The sequence below is a fragment of the Ruditapes philippinarum genome, unplaced genomic scaffold (assembly GCF_026571515.1).
Source record: "Ruditapes philippinarum isolate M1 unplaced genomic scaffold, ASM2657151v2 ctg4377_1_1_1_1, whole genome shotgun sequence".
NCBI lineage: Eukaryota > Metazoa > Mollusca > Bivalvia > Venerida > Veneridae > Ruditapes > Ruditapes philippinarum.
This window is the reverse complement of record NW_026864987.1, coordinates 26,714-46,122: the sequence shown is the minus strand read 5'-3', so window position 1 is coordinate 46,122 and position 19,409 is coordinate 26,714. Positions and strand designations below refer to the sequence as shown.

At 32.2% G+C, this 19,409-nt stretch overlaps 1 protein-coding gene across 1 annotated transcript; it reads left to right on the top strand.

Moving 5' to 3' along the window:
• Positions 1-13,751: 13,751 nt before the first annotated feature.
• Positions 13,752-18,571, top strand: LOC132727494 (uncharacterized). Its single transcript, XM_060713024.1, has 7 exons — positions 13,752-13,881; positions 14,582-14,692; positions 15,731-15,881; positions 16,400-16,623; positions 17,591-17,843; positions 18,084-18,276; positions 18,545-18,571. The coding sequence occupies exons 1-7, from the start codon at positions 13,845-13,847 to the stop codon at positions 18,569-18,571; spliced, it is 996 nt and encodes a 331-aa protein (XP_060569007.1). The 5' UTR covers positions 13,752-13,844.
• Positions 18,572-19,409: the final 838 nt, after the last annotated feature.

Sequence of the window (19,409 nt, the reverse complement as noted above, 5' to 3'; positions counted from 1 at the left end):
ATCGTTTTGTTATTGCTGTACTTTAACACTTCATTCCTATGGTGTTGTATATATGGATATTACCAGAATAAATGTACAGTACCTTTGCTTTGTAAGGTTTTGCTCCCATTTCCATCTGCATCGCATAATTGTTATACCTCAACACCGCATAAATTATGGTAAAAAAATACATTTTGTTACAATGGTGCCAATATTTGGAATAGAATCTTATTTTATAACGGTTATATTATTCTTTAAAATCTTTTGAAAGTAAAAATAAAAACATAACTTGTACACGAAATAAATATCTTTATAACCATATCATTATGTTATAATACTAAATTATGCATGTATATAATAAATAAAGTATTGTTATTGCGAGTGGTTAGCGCGTCTAAATAGTCAACTATGTATCGCTCACCGTGTGGGCACAAACCAAGATAGGGGCAAGCCGTTATTTCTTGAGCAAGAATCTAAACACTAAATGAACAAAGGCTACCAGGTCACGAAACAACGGAACTACTATGGCGAGAGGTCGAAAGTACGATGACGATGATACGAGATTATGCAGAGTTTTCAACATCGTGGTTTCATTTGTTTTTGTTGTTGTTTTTTTTTTCTCTTTTTTTTTCTTCTTTATTTGTTCGACTTTTAACCATCATAAATTCGTTTTAACGCTGTTTCGCGTTATATGTGTGTCGTGATGGCTGTAATGGGACATCGTGGAGATCCCTTAAGAGCAATATTCCAAAGCAAATATATATAGTTGACACTAGCAGTCTCTATTTTCTTTGGAGTCTATTATTGAGAGATAATAAATTATATTATACCTCATTTGCATACGGTATTCTATATTCAATATGACGTCATCCGGTCCAAAAACCGCATACAGACCGGGGGCGGTCCATAATTCTTACAAGTAAAATGGTTTCCGGCGGGGAACTTTTTAAATGATATAAGATATTTCATTTAACTATTTTCAACATTGTTTGGGGACAACATATAGTCGATCAATATAGAAGAAGGTCATTGGAAACTGGTGACCGTTGATGACCGGTGAAGGTCGAACATAAAACAATTATTTCTTTTTAAGACAAGAGCGATCAGTAATCACATGTGTCGCCTCATAATGGCCAATTTCATGTTAGGACAAATTTTGTGACAGACGGACAGACAGACGGACAGTGCACAACTAGACTTAGTACTGATCAATCATGTAAAGTTTGGATAAAATTGCACCAGTAGCTTATGAGGAGTAGTCCAGACAAGCTTTTGCGTATCTGGCAACACACAGAAAAAAAACACCTTTTTATGAAAGGGCCATAACTCAGCCAAAAATCATTCAACCGGAAAACCCGTGCAATATGCGCAAGGACTTGAGCTACAGATCAATCCTGTAAAGTTTCATTGAAATTGCATAAGTGGTATAAGAGAACTAGTCCGGACAAACTTTAAAAATAAAAACTATTAAAGGGCCATAACTCTGACAAAAATCATTGAACCGGAAAATGCTGACAATATGCACAACTAGACTTGGTACTGATCATTCCTGTAAAGTTTGGATGAAATTGCACCAGTAGTTTATGAGGAGTAGTCCGGACAAGCTATTGTGTATCTGGCAACACACTGAAAACAACACCTTTTTATCAAAGGGCCATAACTCGGCCAAAAATCATTCAACCGGAAAACCCTTGCAATATGCGCAAGGACTTGAGCTACAGATCAATCCTGTAAAGTTTCATTGAAATTGCATTAGTGGTATAAGAGAACTAGTCCGGACAAACTTTAAAATTAAAAATTATTAAAGGGCCATAACTCTGACAAAAATCATTGAACCGGAAAATGCTGACAATATGCACAACTAGACTTGATACTGATCATTCCTGTAAAGTTTGGATGAAATTGCACCAGTAGTTTATGAGGGGTAGTCCGGACAAGTTTTGTGACGGACAGGACAGACAGACAGACAGACGACAGACGGACAGACAGACGACGGAGAAGTGATCCCTATATGTCGCCACTACTCCGTAGAGGCGACACAAAAACGATTCAATAGGCCTACCATTTTATGAATAATTCCGAACAAAAAAATAAGTAAACACACAAGTTTACGCAGACAATATCTCTATTTATTATGGCATATGCCACTACGATCGAATATTTCAATTAGTATGTATCTCAAATTTTACAGACAATAAATTGTTTATATTAAAGAAACATTGATAATTTTCAAACACATTATTCAAGTTTTTCAACCTTAAACGGTAAAATATTTAAACAAAATTACAAATATCACGTAACAGTTATTTTGTTCTAATTAGATGTAATTCTGCCTAATTCCCCAGAGGTAAATCCGTCACGAACCGGCAAACGGTATTTAGCCAGGTTTTTGAAAGTTCAATTAAACAATCATGTAAGGTTTACATATCCAGTGCTCCTCCATGTACCGAAAACAGATGACGTGCTCCTCCATGCCTCAAAAGTTAAACGCGTAACAATACCCTGCGGTCTCCAGACCGCAGGTTAAACGTAGCTTTCACGACGTGCGAATTTCACGACGACACAAACAGACGATAACTGTCAAAATGGATAGGCGATTTGTCTCTTTATCTGAGACATAAATGTACTACATGTTGATCAAAAGTCATGATTTTTCTTTAATTTAGTTAAAATATTTATTTATACTGTTCCTGAAATTCTTAAAGTCCGAGTTATTTTGCCTAGTAACATTAAATTAATATTAAATTTCATTAACAAAAATGGAATCACAACTCCTAAATCATCGGTAATCGGAATATTAAAAGAAGAGCATACACAAAATCCGTTTAGGGTTTGAGATATTTCACACACTGAACAAGTAAAATTATTATTTGAAAGCAAATAATAGTAAAAATGACAGCACAAAACAAGGGGATGAAAGGATTTAGATTCTGTATAATAGAACAAATAAAACATGGCCTTTCGTGGAAAATGCAAGTTTAGGGACTAGTTGTTCAGACTTCGGAAGGTATATGGACCTCAGATGCGCTTCGGGCCAGACCAACCAGTCCGTAAGCTTGCATTTTCCCCGAAAGGCCATTTTTTTATTTCTTAAATAAACCCCATATATCATTTCCGATATAAGGCCTTTTCTGTTCTAATATGTTTGAAACCGGTTGTACCGTCCTCAAAACTGGATCCCGCGATAACGCAAAAAGTACTGAAAATATTTTTATGAAACTTGATATATGGATAGATGGCAGTATGGAGATTATGCACGTCTTTTTCTTTTCTTCCGATGTTGAAAGTTCTGGTTGCTATGGCAACAAATATTCTGAAAATATGGCAAATTTAATAAAAGTCAGATATCTATCTGTGATAACGTTTGTGTAGATGAGCTACGCAATTCGCTGGTCAGTGATTTCCAGCAAATATTACAAAAAATTTCAAACAACATTTTTTAATTATAATTAATTAGTAACATAATGGTCAAGTCTACTATAACGGTGTAAATCAGATATCATATTGTATTTATCATCTTTCAACTATGTAAATAAAAAAACTACTAATTTGCCAACTGTCAACTTAACGCAGTAGGTAAGACTGTCAGTTAAATTTTTATTTGAATATCAATGCAAGGCATGTTCGATTCGCAAAAATTATTTCTGTATGAAGAATATTTTTATTGTGTTGTGTTATTTTTTTATTTACTTCTCATTTCACATTTTCTTTTGTTTTCAATGTATACAAGAAAAAAAATATTATTATCTGTATATTAAAATTATTAGATATTGTAACAAAACTACCTTGATATCCCAATTCATTTGCATACATTTGTGTATATCATAAAATTGATAAAATAAGGATAGAAAAATGTTAGACAATTTCTTAGGCTCGAACTCGTGGTAAAATTTTAAGTCGTATCGTATACCAACAACTTTACCAAATTTGTCATAAAGTTGTTTTAAATGGTACTTCTAATCTTGTATTATATTCTCTTCTTCAAAAAAGCTGTTTTACCTATTATCCCGAGGTGATAATTTGGTTCTAACGGTACTTGGGAAAGTCCATTAAAGGGTAAGTCTGCATATCATCGGAGATTGAAAGTGTTAACGACTATTATAGTATAATTTCTAATAAAAATGTGTACCATCGTAGTGGTTAAATTGGTAAATCAGGGTCACTGTAACCTCTTATGAAATGCACTCACAGGTTCGAAACCGACGCTCATACATGACATAGTGATGATGTTATTTTTTTTTCTTTTTCTTTTGTCTGTCTTTTGTATGATCGTTTGAAAATACTTTGTTCTTCCCAATTTCTTTTTCTATTTTTTTGTTATTTGTTTCTTGTTCCCCTCGTTTTAAAGGACTCTGCTACATGTCAAGTGATTAATTAATTAATTAAATTTAGCAATTTAAAAATCAATCTATTTTAAACGCACTACGATTACGAAATATTTATAACTTGAATATATGGATCAATATATGACATACTTAACTTCATTATATTTTTACATTTATGATGATGTCTAACTGTACACAAGTGCATATCAAGCCGTGTCCAAAAAAAAACAACATTGAAGCATCAATGATGGAATTCGGTAGTTTCATATAATATAACCTGTTTATTTGTTATAAGTCGATATTACTAGTAATACATGTATCATACAAATACTGTACATCTTTTATGAATATGTCAACATAAATCGTTTACCATTTAAGTAGTAATTTTATATGATACCAGATCTTCAATATATGGATCCAAGTAAGTCATGTATGGAAACAGATGCTATTATATGAAACCGAGTTATCAATATATTAAATCAATTTTACAATATATGAAACCAGTTTATCAATATATGTAACCGAAGTAGCAATATAAAAGTTGATTTTCACATCATATGATACCAGTTCTTCAATATATGATACCAAAGTAGCAATATATTGAACCAAAATGTCATTATATTGACGGGACTTTTTTACAGGCTGTATTCTATCCTTGCACCGGTATTACAGTCCTTGTTTAAAGAACATCGTGCTTCACTAAATGCATACTGACTGCATACTATAAGGAAAAAATATTTGAAATTAACGTCACATTCACTTAAAAAGGGCTGGGCAGGCAAAACTTATCGTTATATATGTAGGAGTTGTATGTCATAATTTAAGCTATTGAGTCGTACTGACCATTAACAAAAACATGTTTAAAAAATAAGTTCATCTCGACCTTTACCTTTGATCAAAAATAGGCAGTGCCAGAAGGACACATCAAGGTTAATCTACTGACAAAGTTAAAAAATAATTTGTCATATAATAATTGATTTCATGAAAAAGTTTATGCATTGTAACCCAGTGACCTCGGTCTATGACTTGTTGACTTGAAAATAGGCTATTTTGGTTCCATATAATGACAATTGCTATCATAGAATTGCTATCATAGAATGTAACATCAACTTATATACTAGCTGCTACTTTGGTTCGATACATTAATAAAATGGTTCCATATGTTGAAAAATGACTTAATATAATGATAATTCGGTTTCATATAAGGGCATATTGAATATCTGGTATCATATAATGTGACAATCAACTTATATATTGATACTTCGGCTCCATACATTGATAAAATCGTTCCATATATTGTTACTTTGGTTCCATATATTGAATAATTTGTATCATATATTGTAATAACCAACTCATACATTGATACTTTGGTTCGATACATTGATAAAATGGTTTCATATATTGTAAAAATGAATAAATATATTGATAATTTGGTTTCATATAAGAACACCTTGTTCCATACGTTGTTACTTTGGTTCCACATATTGAATTATTGGAATCATATATTGTAATAACCAACTCATATATTGCTACTTTGGTTCCATACATTGATAAAATGGTTTCATATATTGTAAAAATGATTTACTATATTGATAATTTGGTTTCATAGAAGGACACCTGGTTTCATACATTGCTACTTTGGTTCCATATATTGAATAATTTGTATAACCAACTCATATATTGCTACTTTGGTTCCATACATTGATAAAATGGTTTCATATTTTGTAAAAATGAATTAACATATTGATAATTCGGTTTCATATCAGGACATCTGGTTCCATACATGGCTACTATGGTAACATATATTGAAGAATTGGATCACATATTGAGAAAAACAACTTATATATTGCTAACTCGGTTTCATACACTGACAGTATGGTTTCATATATTGTTACTGTGGATTAATATAATGGATTCCGGTTAAAAAAGAAGGTGTTTTCAATTCATATATAGTCGAAGTGAACTCATATATTATCCAAATGGTTACATAAATTGAAAAAGAACAATATCAGACAGCCATGGGTTTCCATAAAATCTGCTATAAAATGATATTTATCGGCTGCTTTTAAATTTGTCAGATGTCACTGGGTCATTAAAGATGTTATCGCATGGTTTGGAATTTTTCATTTCTTCTCACTTACCCATTATCAATGAGCATTTGAAAACTGTATTGATATATAACAGTACAATTTTACATTGCTTCAGATAGGAAAAATCTCGAATGATATATAACAGTTGATTTTTTTTTTTGCGCACAGGTCTGTTATATAACAATGAATTTTCTTTTACAGAGGCTCCAATTGGGCAATGGTACCGAACATTCCCAGTGGCAAAAATAAAATAAAATAAATTAAAAAAAGGTACATTCGCTGAAATAATTATTTCCACTGAAAAAAAGCTCTTTAACACATTACTTCATGAGCATTTTGTGAAAGGGATACGGACAAAAGCACCCCGGACGAAAGCCTCTACCCCGTCTAAAAATGACAATGTGAACAAAAGCCCCCACCCCTTCACCCCCATGAAATTAACACATAGGACAAAAGCCCCCATAAAAAAGTAAGGTATGACAAAAGCCCCCCCCCCCCCATGGTCAATCAAATTTACATATAGTGTATTAAAGTTGTGTTTTTATGTGTTTAAAAGGAATGTCAGACATAATCCCCTTCGGACAAAATCCCCTTCACCTACCCGGACAAAATCCCCTTCATGGGTGGACATAATCCCCTTTATTTTTACAAGGCTGGACAAAATCCCCTTCACTACCCGGAAAAAATCCCCTTGTTTCATAGGTTTCTAATGTATTATTATGCTCCATAAAAATTGATGAATAATTTATATTATACTCCCTAAAAATTGATAAATAATGAACTTTTGTTTTTTTATTTAGGAAATAGATATCAATTCTGAGTGCATTGTTGTAGAATAATGCACGGTTTGAGTTCAAATGCGTAGTAATATAATCACGAAGGCCGATAGGCCTGAGTGATTAATTACAAAGCATTTGAACGAAAAACGTGCATCGTATCGATTTATTCAGGGAATAGACATACATGTATACACATACAATTTTATCACAGATATCAACTTGCATATATATAAAAACACACACATAAATGCACAAAAATAATTATAAGATTAATTAATAAGTATGTTCTATGTAACCCTAGGATTGCCCATTAAGCTAAAAGCTTATTTCCAATTATTATACAATAATGCACGAAGAATTGATATCTATTTCCATTCTAATACGTCAAGAAAAAATATAATTTTTATTATAACGTTGGACTTTATGTTTGGTGGTTGAATTTGTTTTCGCCTCAGAGTTTCCAATAGAAACGTTCTTTAGAGACCGTTCCAGTGGGTTGAAAAAAAACTGTTAAATCTACCGTTTGTAGAAACATTTTGAAAATAACGAATTTTGAAAACGTTGATACAACTTTGTTTGTTTATTTATTTCAGTTTATAATTTTCCAAGCGAAATACAAATTATTAAAAGTGAAATAAATGTAAAACTAAACTCGTTTGCGACATTAAATAGCGAACTTGATTTGATTGTTTTGCACATGCTGTTTGGCGCTACATTGTGACGTCACGTAAACAACACTTTAAACGTCTGTACAGCGTTAACGACTGAATTAAAGATATTGGTGTTCGGATTAATTTTCTTAGTTAGACCATTTTCTTTCATTCTAGATAGTTTTCACAACAAAATTCGAAAAAAATTGTTTTTAATTTATCAGATTTTTTAAACAAAATGGCGCCTTCAATGTGAAAATACACAGGGAGATAATAAGAACGGCGAGTGCATTGTTGTAGAATAATGCACGCTTCCGGCCTTCTTTGTCTATATAGAAAAAATTCCGATAGTGTTATAATTATGTATCAATAGTAACCTTTATTTAGTTTAGAAGTTTTCATTAAAATTATGGTAAATTATCAACTGCATAACACGGAAGACGGACAAAACCCCACCAGTTAAAACCCCACCACTCAAAATTTTATAGAGTGGACAAAACCCCACCACTAAATTTTATAGAGTGGACAAAACCCCACCACTAAATTTTATAGAGTGGACAAAACCCCACCACTTACCAATTATTGGGCAAGATTTGATGAATTAAAATATATATAATATACAGTACACATCTTCACATTTTATTTTTTAATTTCAATTTTAAGAGATTATACAAATAATTTACAAACTGTTAAATCAACATCAAAGAGCAGTCATTTATTTGAGACTGTGCCACATTTATGACCTTGAATTATCCATTATTTTTAGTTTCTTCAAATTCATTTCTTCAATTTATTTATATAGAAAATAAACTACTTAATAATCAAGAATGAAGCACATTTTCATCAATTAATGATTTAAAAATAGCACATTTTTATAGCACATTTTTAATTTATTCAGTTCAGTCAATTTTCGTTCATTGTACTTCATTGTACTTGGTTTAAGTGGATACTGTGGCTGATAGCCTATAGAAACTCGGGTACGGTCATCTCCTTACTTATGAGTTGTTCACACATTCTTTTGAGTTTTGCTGATGCACAATTGTTAGTTTTTTAACATGTTTACAAGAAAGTTTTGTCCACTCTATAAAACTGAAGTGGTGGGGTTTTGTCCACTCTATAAAATTTATGTCCGGATATACAAAAATACATGATGGGGATTTTGTCCGAAGGGGATTATACCCGTACTCCGTTTAAAAGATATGTATGGACATCACATGTAGGTGACATAAAGCAAAGGATATTAATTTGATCCCTTTACAAATTTACAAAAGTGATTAAACATTACTACTCTTCTGAACCTTGTTGTGTATATGAAAAAGCTATGAATTCAGTATGCATGAATTATTTCATCTGTTATCAAATACTTTGTTATCACTTCAACAAATATAAATAAACATTAAAACAAACTCTTTCATTTTTATTTAAAAGTTTATGTGTAACGGCGTCGACATTTTTTTTAGCAGAAACATCCCTTGATGTCGCCCCAGCCAGTACCAACGAGTTTCATGTACTTACAGTATGTGTTACTGCATCGTGTCACCCCCTGTGTGTGACTTTGGGGGTTATAACCGGTTATAAATAATTTAACGGATAACGTAGGGGTCTGAGAGAGAACAGCCGAATTATGACACTTTGTTTGATGCGCGTCAGACTAACTTAATTTGAGTCGGCATAACTTTCTTGATAAACAAGCATTTTACATGCAGTTTAAAGCACATGAAAGGAATTCAATTACGCTCAATCAGCGACTCAATAATCTTTAATTACGTAATATGCATGGTGAAAAAAGTCGCATAAGTTGTTCAACAAGACGTCGACAGTAATTTGTTTTTAGAAAAGATAGAAAAAATCTGAAACTGTGTCCACCAGATATTATAATTATGTTTATATTCCAAGAGTTTGAAAACAAAAAATAAAAAATGACTTTGATATAACGATTTAACATTATATATTTTTTTATCAAAATCAATAATTTACAAAGACATTTCCTTTGAAATACGATATTTTTATGAAGATCAAAGACATTTAATGCACAAAATTTAAATATTAAATTAAAGATTATAAAGGGGTGGCAGGAAAAGAACTATATACAAAAACACATTACATGGAAACAGGTCATTGAATATCATCGGGCCAGATAGTGTAGTGGTTATGTTACTTGTCTTGCATACGGAAGGTTTTGAGTTCAAATCCAACAAAGGGGTAATACTTTTTTTAGGCCCTTTGTATTTTTTTAATTTCTTTTTCAATTTATAATTTTTTATACATGTATATATAATTCTGGATACGGACAAAAGCCCCCTCCTCGGACGAAAGCCCCCCCCCCCACGCCCGTCTAAAAATGACAAGGTGGACAAGAGTCCCCCCCCATGAATTTTCCACATAGGACAAAAGCCCCCTATAAAAATGTAAAAGTAGAACAAAAGCCCCCCATTCATAAAAAGTAAAGGTAGGACAAAAGACCAGTCAGTTTAAGTTTATTTATACTCGGCGCCGGTATAACCATCTGTCCGAGAATATAGCATCCTTGCCGGTCCACTAAGGTAGCCACATCGGGGATGTCTTTGTCAAGCTGAATCTTCCTGTAGCCTATTCTTCGTTCGTTGGGTGGTAGAGGGAGTACGACAATACTGGCCAGGCATCAAGTTCCATACTGACGAAAAAAAAACGGCTCCCATTAGCGCCAACCCTCCAGGTTAGTCACGACAGGTCAACCAATCACCTCTGGTACTTAAGATGACTTGACCTTGACCTGCCGTGTGCCTTCTCCTCGACGTGCACGCCTCTGGAGGGATTGGAGAAGGTCAAAAGACCCCATCAAATTACATTTAATGGCATAAGTACTTTCATAAGTTTTAGCCATTTTGATTGTGATGTATATGTTGTACACGTGATTAAACGAAAATGAACTATTTGAATTGAAATTAACGAAGCTGTTTCATTTGTCACTAAGAGGTTAAGTATCTGACAGACCTGCGATCAAAATGAAAATAATGCAAAAGGAATGAGTATTTTCAATAATTATTTGTTATCTAATTTCATATAATTGCCATAACTTATGTTTAAATAAATATTATAAACACTTAAAATCTAAAAGTGGTTACCAGGCTTCTGTATGGGGCTAAAATATAATGTGAATTGTATATCATAAAACATGTTGTTGTAACTTGTAATAGAATGGACATTTTTCGCGAAGAAAACTTTGTATAATTTATTTGGCAAAGATGTTGTTTCAGAAATATTATTAAGTGATAACGAAACGCAGTTTTAAAAACTTATAGGCAGACGCCTGTTTTATCATAACAAAACAGGAATGTTCATAAACATTTTTTAAGAATAGCAATCGCTTATGTTTACTATTGCATTAAAGACGATGACTTTGCTTTAAAAGTACCATGTTAAATATGCTTTGTCATAATTATGTTTTCTAGAAAGAAAGAACGATACTGGCATCAGTGATAGCTGTATAAGCATCTTAAGTCTATCACAAAAAATTTGTATAATGAAAATGTAAATACTTATGTACTCGTATAATCTATATCTATTTGAATGATAATTATTATTTTTAGTTTCCAAGTTTCCAAGTTTATTTGATTATCTCAATATGCATACAAATAGGGTTAACCCTAACCCTAACCCTTTTTACAACATTAAAATTTTTGGCCGCTAGGCCGCCAGGCCGCTGGGCCGCCAACTTCACAAAAATGACAAATTAAAATAATTTCTGAAAGTGATTTTTTCTTTAGATATATCGTTTAAATAACAATAATTATCTTTAAAACTTCATTAAATGCCGTTTTATTGTTAAAAAAAATATTTTTACAACATTAAAATTTTTGGCCGCTAGGCCGCTAGGCCGCTGGGCCGCCAACTTCACAAAAATGACAAGATTAAAAAAATCTCTGAAAGTGATTTTTTCTTTAGATATATCGTTTAAATAACAATAATTATCTTTAAAACTTCATTAAATGCCGGTTTATTGTTAAAATAACATTTTTAGAAGATTAAAATTTTAGGCCGCTAGGCCGCTAGGCCGCTAGGCCGCTGGGCCGCCAACTTCACAAAAATGACAAAATTAAAAAAATCTCTGAAAGTGATTTTTCTTTAGATATATCGTTTAAATAACAATAATTATCTTTAAAACTTCATTAAATGCCGTTTTATTGTTAAAAAAAAAACATTTTTACAACATAAAAATTTTGGGCCGCTAGGCCGCTGGGCCGCCAACTTCACAAAAATGACAAAATTAAAATAATTTCTGAAAGTGATTTTTTCTTTAGATATATCGTTTAAATAACAATAATTATCTTTAAAACTTCATTAAATGCCGTTTTATTGTTAAAAAAAACATTTTTACAACATTAAAATTTTGGGCCGCTAGGCCGCTAGGCCGCTGGGCCGCCAACTTCACAAAAATGACAAAATTAAAAAAATCTCTGAAAATGATTTTTTCTTTAGATATATCGTTTAAATAACAATAATTATCTTTAAAACTTCATTAAATGCCGTTTTATTGTTAAAAAAAACATTTTTACAACATAAAAATTTTGGGCCGCTAGGCCGCTAGGCCGCTGGGCCGCCAACTTCACAAAAATGACAAAATTAAAATAATTTCTGAAAGTGATTTTTTCTTTAGATATATCGTTTAAATAACAATAATTATCTTTAAAACTTCATTAAATGCCGTTTTATTGTTAAAAAAACATTTTTATAACATTAAAATTTTTGGCCGCTAGGCCGCCAACTTCACGCCGCTAAGCCGCCAGGCCGCTGGGCCGCCAACTTCACGCCGCTGGGCCAGCAGGCCGTTAGGCCGCCAACTTCACGCCGCCAGGCCGCTAGGCCGCTAGGCCGCCAACTTCACGCCGCCAGGCCGCCAGGCCGCTAGGCCGCCAACTTCACACATCTGTGCAAATGCAAGTATACGTAGAATCTGATCTGTCACTGCTTGTTATCAAAAATCATATTGTAAACAACCTTTTAGGTTAACGGTTCTTACAGAATATAAATGAAGGATGCGATATCGTCACGCGTGGCAACGTGCACTTAAGTAAGTAAAACCAAGCAAGAGCGACTTGCTGGGTCATATGGGGGTTGCGTTCATTGAACGCCGCCTTTCCTTGTTGATCTTGTTTATCATATTTTAAGTTTATACATTTTACCCAAAATTCATTGTTTACACACACCGGCCTCTCAAATATCGACCTGTGTCTTACGACGCATTACTCACCCAAAATGAGGGTAAAAAGAAGTCCGCGTAGGACACTTTAATTTTATAAAACACAACATATCTTTTTAAGTAATTAAAATCATTTATTGCTTTCAAGGCATCGCTGTTTTCCAGAGTTCGATATTGCAAGTGCAATTGATAGTTCTACTGTGTTACTATTTATTCAAATATTCAAAACTACTTCCACTTTCAGTTTTAATTTAAACTAACAATCAACGAAATACTATCACGCGTGTTGAACGAAACTGGGTTTGTAAAACCAATAAAGGATTGTCAGAAGGAGTGTTTGGTTCATGTTTTGAGTAAAATTGATGTAATGGCTATTATGCCAACAGAGTATGGAACAAGTTTAATTTTTCAACTGGCCCCATTTGCGTTTGTTCCATCACTTCGGTGATCAAGCCGCCATGTAAAATGAAGTGCGTTCCCATCATGCTTAGAGTGGTTTCACACAGGTCAGTAAGACTGGTGTACATAATGCCAAAAATTAGACAATTCTAAAGAATTCGTTATGCTTTTGCTAATTTCGGATTATTTGATTAAGTTCGACAATTGGAAAATATTGTCATACATGTATATGTGTCATACATGTATATGTATATGTTGATATTGATCATACGAGATATTAAAAGGTCATCTGCACTAGTGAGTTATTTTATCTTCAGTTATCATGTAAAGTTACATACAATATGATAATTTAGATGTATGTATATAAAGTTTACATATTTTAGAACTAATCACATGTCAGTGTGAATTTTAGTGAAAATAAATAATTTTATTTAATTTTAATAATGAATGGATTTCAGCTGCTTGGATTACTTATGATAGGTTGTTTGTCTAGATAAATTATAATACTGCTCGTTTGTAATGTCAGTTGTCATTGAGCAATCGTAACTTTTATATAGACAGATGTTGTCAATTAATACAGGATTTTCATTTTTCTTCTTATATTTTGGAATATTGCTGCATTGCTAAATAAGAGAGATCATTATGGTCTTGTATGAATCAGTGTTTGAAATTTACCTCCCGCCAAGCGATTTGGTTCCATGCTCCAAACCGTCATATAACCTCAGTCTATATAATCTTCAAAAATAATGATGTTAGTTTCATATACTGAACAATGATACACAAATTTAATTTTGTTGCTCAGATAACTTCTTTTGCTTGAATATGTGATTCATTAATTACGTGAATTCGATGTGAAAAAGATACTAGTTATCTGGCGTATAAGTGCCTACACAATTGCATTTTGTTCTAAAGGAACTTTTCATTCATTTTTAACGCAATATAGTGCAGATGTTAAATATTAAAAAGTAAAATGTCAGAGGGAAGGTGATGAGGTTGTACTTTTTTCGTTTTAACATTTTCTTTGTCGAATAAGTCAAGTACTTGATTTTATACTAAAATGTCATTTAAAAAGAAAGCCTTGTTGATGCTAGTCTGTCTCATTGCCAGTAGAACTGTCCGTTTTTGATAATATTGTACAAACAAATGGTGTTAATTGAAAGCAACCATGTGATTTTTTCAGGCACATTTGTCATTGCAGTGGACTTTCATGAACATTCAAAACAAAGAAGCCGTACGAAGCGATTCTTATTCAATCGATATCAACCTGACACCCATAATGGAAAAATATCTCGTATGTGAATAGTTATCTATGTTTTTTAGCTTTCATTGTAAGTATGAAAGGTTAACACATCGTATAATAAGAACATACTTCAAGAGTTAAGAAGCTGTGGATGTTGTCCCTTTCCATGTCTAAACTTTCGCCACAGCTATATGAAAATCGATTTGACCAATGTTTATGATTTAAGAAATTATTAGATACAAAGTACAAGTTGAAGGAAAAGGCTTCCCAGTAGTTTAAAGAGTTGTTGCTATAAAACTCATCACATGCAATTAACAGTGGCGTTGCCATTATCCGACAATTAAACACTTTTTGAAAATATATTTTCTATTACAAAAAAGTCATTCCTCAAGTATAGAAGATTGAATAGATATTTTGTGATTGATATGTTGTATATTTTTCAAAATGATATTAAAAGCTCCTTGCCTACCTTGATCACTTATAATTAATTAAGCTCTTTGTCTACCTTGATCACTTATTTGTTGCAAGTGAACGATATCCCACTTGCAGACTATTTTTCTTATGCTAGTGTACAAGTTTATCTAATTACCCTGTAAATAAAATAGTCCAACATTGATTTGAGTGAAAACTGTATTGTTTTCCAATTCAAGAATGAATTTACATCGTCTAACAGAAACAGTGTCTATAGCTTGATAATTGTTTGAAATTATTGGAGAAAAAACTTACTCTGTATGTAAAGTTTAAGGTCAGACACTTCTAAACACGTGCCTCTCACCGCTGTATGTTTGAGTTGCGCCAGCTTCGGATGTTTCATGTAAGAAAGCTATACATCCCGCGGAATGTCGGTGGTTCTACGCAGGTACCCATTTGTGCCTGAAATGATGTAGATAAAGGCACCCGAGGTCTTCCTCTACCAGTAAAGCTGGAAATGACCTATACTGTGTTAAACCCAACCAAAGAATAAAGTATATAAAGTTAAATTCCAACGGAGATGTAACTTTATAAGACTTGAAATAGAACAGTATTAAAAACATATATTCTAATCTTGACTTTAAACCTTACAGTGGAACACATAATCTTTTTTCCCAGGATGTTGTAATTGCGATGATTTGGGTAACGGTACATCGTGTTATGAAAGGTGTAGAAGTGGTATCCAGAGAGACGATTCCGAGCACTGTACATATGAAATGTGTTCAGTAACGGTAACTCTCATTATAGGCAAATTTTACCTTTTATCCAGGTAAGTCATTATAATCCTTATTTGAACCAAAATCTGAGAGGCTTGATAACCTTCAGAGTACATGTAGTATGTTCACAGTAGATGAATTCTGTAATCAGATCTAAAGTAATGAAAATATTCTGTAATCCCTTAGATTATTTGGCATCCTTTAAAAGTTGTAACAGTGATTTCAGCGTTCCCACTGTCAGTTAAAAAAGCTCGCCTAATTTAGCTTTAGTGTAATGTTACTTCAATAAAAAACATACATTGTAACATAGACAACATTTGCCGTTATGAAAGTAATGGGAATTCCGGACCTTCTCGGTCCGTCTTAATTACATATTGATCTACCAGAAGGCCTATTTAAGTCTTATAAACAATATTGTAATAAAATGATTATTCTTAACAACTTTTTCAGTATGAGTCCAATAGGACATCTTAAAAAATCTCACTGTCCGATAACGAAGTCTTCATATCACGCAATTTGCTCTTTCCATGTGTAATATGACAATAATTCCTGCAATAAAATGTTACTTCAGGTGCGAAAACAGAAATTCATGCCTTAATAATGTAACAAGTATTGATGACGCGAAAAATAATAGATGTGACTCATTGAAGAAAAGTGACATGGTAGATGGTACAGTTTGTCGTTACTGTTGCGAGTCTTATAACAACGTTTCATCAATAGCATGTTTAAAGAACCTGGAAACTATCATCAACCATACATATAGCCAAAATGCTGGTAAAGCATTAAATAGCACAGGTATTTTTTATATTATAATGTATATGACTTTTATTTAAAAAATATTCGTACATGTATAATATGAAATGAATATTTAATATGATGTAAAAGGTAACACAATTCAATAGACTGGCTGTCAGGATAACCGTCGAATGACATCAATAAATATATTACCGTGCTATGTATGGAATGCCTTATCTTGCCATTTATTTCTGCTATAGTGCAACTAGACAGCACTGCTAACTATTTACAATTATTAGCTATGAAATTGTATTGTTATATTATTAACAGTTTACAATTTGATTTATAAATCAAAATTACTGCTTATCAAACGGATTGTTCTGAATAAGACTTTATTTTATTGTAAACAAAGTGTTCAAATCTTTAATATGTATATACATTGTACATTATTTTGAAAAAAAAAGAAGTAATATTCAACATGTGAAGTGTGGCTCTATGGAATGCCTTATCTTGCCATTTATTTCTGCTATAGTGCAACTAGACAGCACTGCTAACTATTTACAATTATTAGCTATGAAATTGTATTGTTATATTATTAAGAGTTTACAATTTGATTTATAAATCAAAATTACTGCTTATCAAACGAATTGTTCTGAAAAAGACTTTATTTTATTGTAAACAAAGTGTTCAAATCTTTAATACATTGTACATTGTTTTGAAAAAAAGAAGTAATATTGAACATGTTAAGTGTGGCTCTTGCTAGCTAATATAATTGATATTACAGATTTAAAGTAAGAAAGAACGTCTTAATTCTTACCATAATAAAGCGAGACTTCTCAGTTTACGAATTATTCTAGAAAATCCCGAATATCTATATAGTTTACAAATTAAGTCATATTCTAATTGTGATATTCGCTTTTGCCTATTTTTTTGTTTCTTTATTTTATTAGATGAATTTCATTGTGGTTCACGTTTTTATAATTAAAGCCATGATTGTTTTTCTCTACAACACATATCGATTTTTCAGTAACATCATCTACATCCTTCTCAAGTTCTCAGTCATCTACAACATCTTCAAGCCCTAGATTATCAACAACCTCTCCAAGTTTTTTATCATCAAACTCTTCAAGTTCTCAAAACTCGCTTCAATATGCGAAATTAACTTGTGAAACATGTATAAATAGCACCAATTGTAAAATAGAAACATGTAAAACTAGTGATAACTACTGTGAAAATGTTGTCAGTTTTGACAATGGGATACAGAAAATCATCAAAAAGAGGTTTGTCTGTTTGTTTGTTTGTTCGTTCGTAATGTCCTTTGCTTTTAAGATTAAACTAATTGTCTAAAATGTTTGGTTTGAAATAATACGTCCTCAGTATTTACTTTTATAAATGTTTTTTTAAAAGAAACAATGATAGACACTTCATTTATCAAAGCTACGAGGAAATATGTGTCCATTGTTATTGAAAGTGATTCAGTATCCTATTTCTATTATAGAGCCTCTTTTGATTTCTTTAAGCTGTGCAACAATATTTGAATGTAAATATGACCACTCAATGAGGAACAGTGAATGCGACCCGACCAATGCTATAAACAGTACGAACTACATGACATGTCACTACTGTTGCCAAGCAACAAGAAACTCTCCACCTTGTAATACAGATAATATTCCGAAACATTTGGATTTGTTTGACGGTAAACATATATTACAAGTATACATAAAGCATAATGCTCTTTTCTAGTAATGTATGTAACTTCTTAGTGGAATAATGAAGTTTATTTAAATGTGTATATTTGTATTTAAACGAGTATTTAATGATTAGTTAGAATTGAAAGTTGTGCTTATAAAGTTTAAACTGCATTGATTCATGATATATAATTTGTTTAAAATAGTATTTTATTTTTCCTTTCATACTAAAGAGCGTATAAATGTTGTATAAAACTATATTGATCAACAATGCCATTTGTTTAACTTTGCAGATAAAACGTCAGCAGGCCCATCGTTGAAACCATCTTCTTCATCAGAAACCGCACCTGGTCATTCACTAGAAGAATCTATGTCTACAGCATTGTTATCTATTTCTTCAGAATTACCATCTGATCACACGACAAGACCATCAATTTATGCCTCTGTGGCATCCAATCAAACAACACCAGGGATTAGAAATACAACTTCTCAAATTTATAATACTTCAACATCTTCAAACAGTTCAAACACGAATGGATCAATATCGCCTTTGACATTCAACTCTACTAAACCATACCCCAATGGGTTTAATACAACTGTTAAGACGTCACCTTCAATTATTGTCTCTACATCAATATCTGAACTATCAAAATCTACAACGCAGAAGTCTGTAAAATCTTCCACCAAAAAATCTCCCTTTACTTTATCACCTTCCAAAAGTAAGTATTGATATTTTACCGTTAATTTGAGTTCCATAAGAACTAGTAATTACTGTTTAGTTTAGTTTTGGTGATTGGAATTTAAAATATCCATTATCAATTGATAGCGGGCAAGTAAAGTAAAAAAAAAAAATTCTTCTATATAAGAACCAACACATCTTCATGTTATACATACAATGTATGTTTTAAATATCTTTGGAAGAAAATGCTTTTTTATTTACAATTACTAGAGCGGATTCATCTATGTATACGAATCATGCGACCGTTCAATGACAAACGTTTCTAATAGTTCTATCTAATTTAGGTATCAGATGTAAAGTATGCAGTGGACCTGATTTTCTATGCGAGAAGCTTTATTCTGACCAGGATTGCGTCTTCCCAAATAATTACTGTCTAAATACAGTAAGAAATTATTTAAATGGCACGAGATCTGTAAATC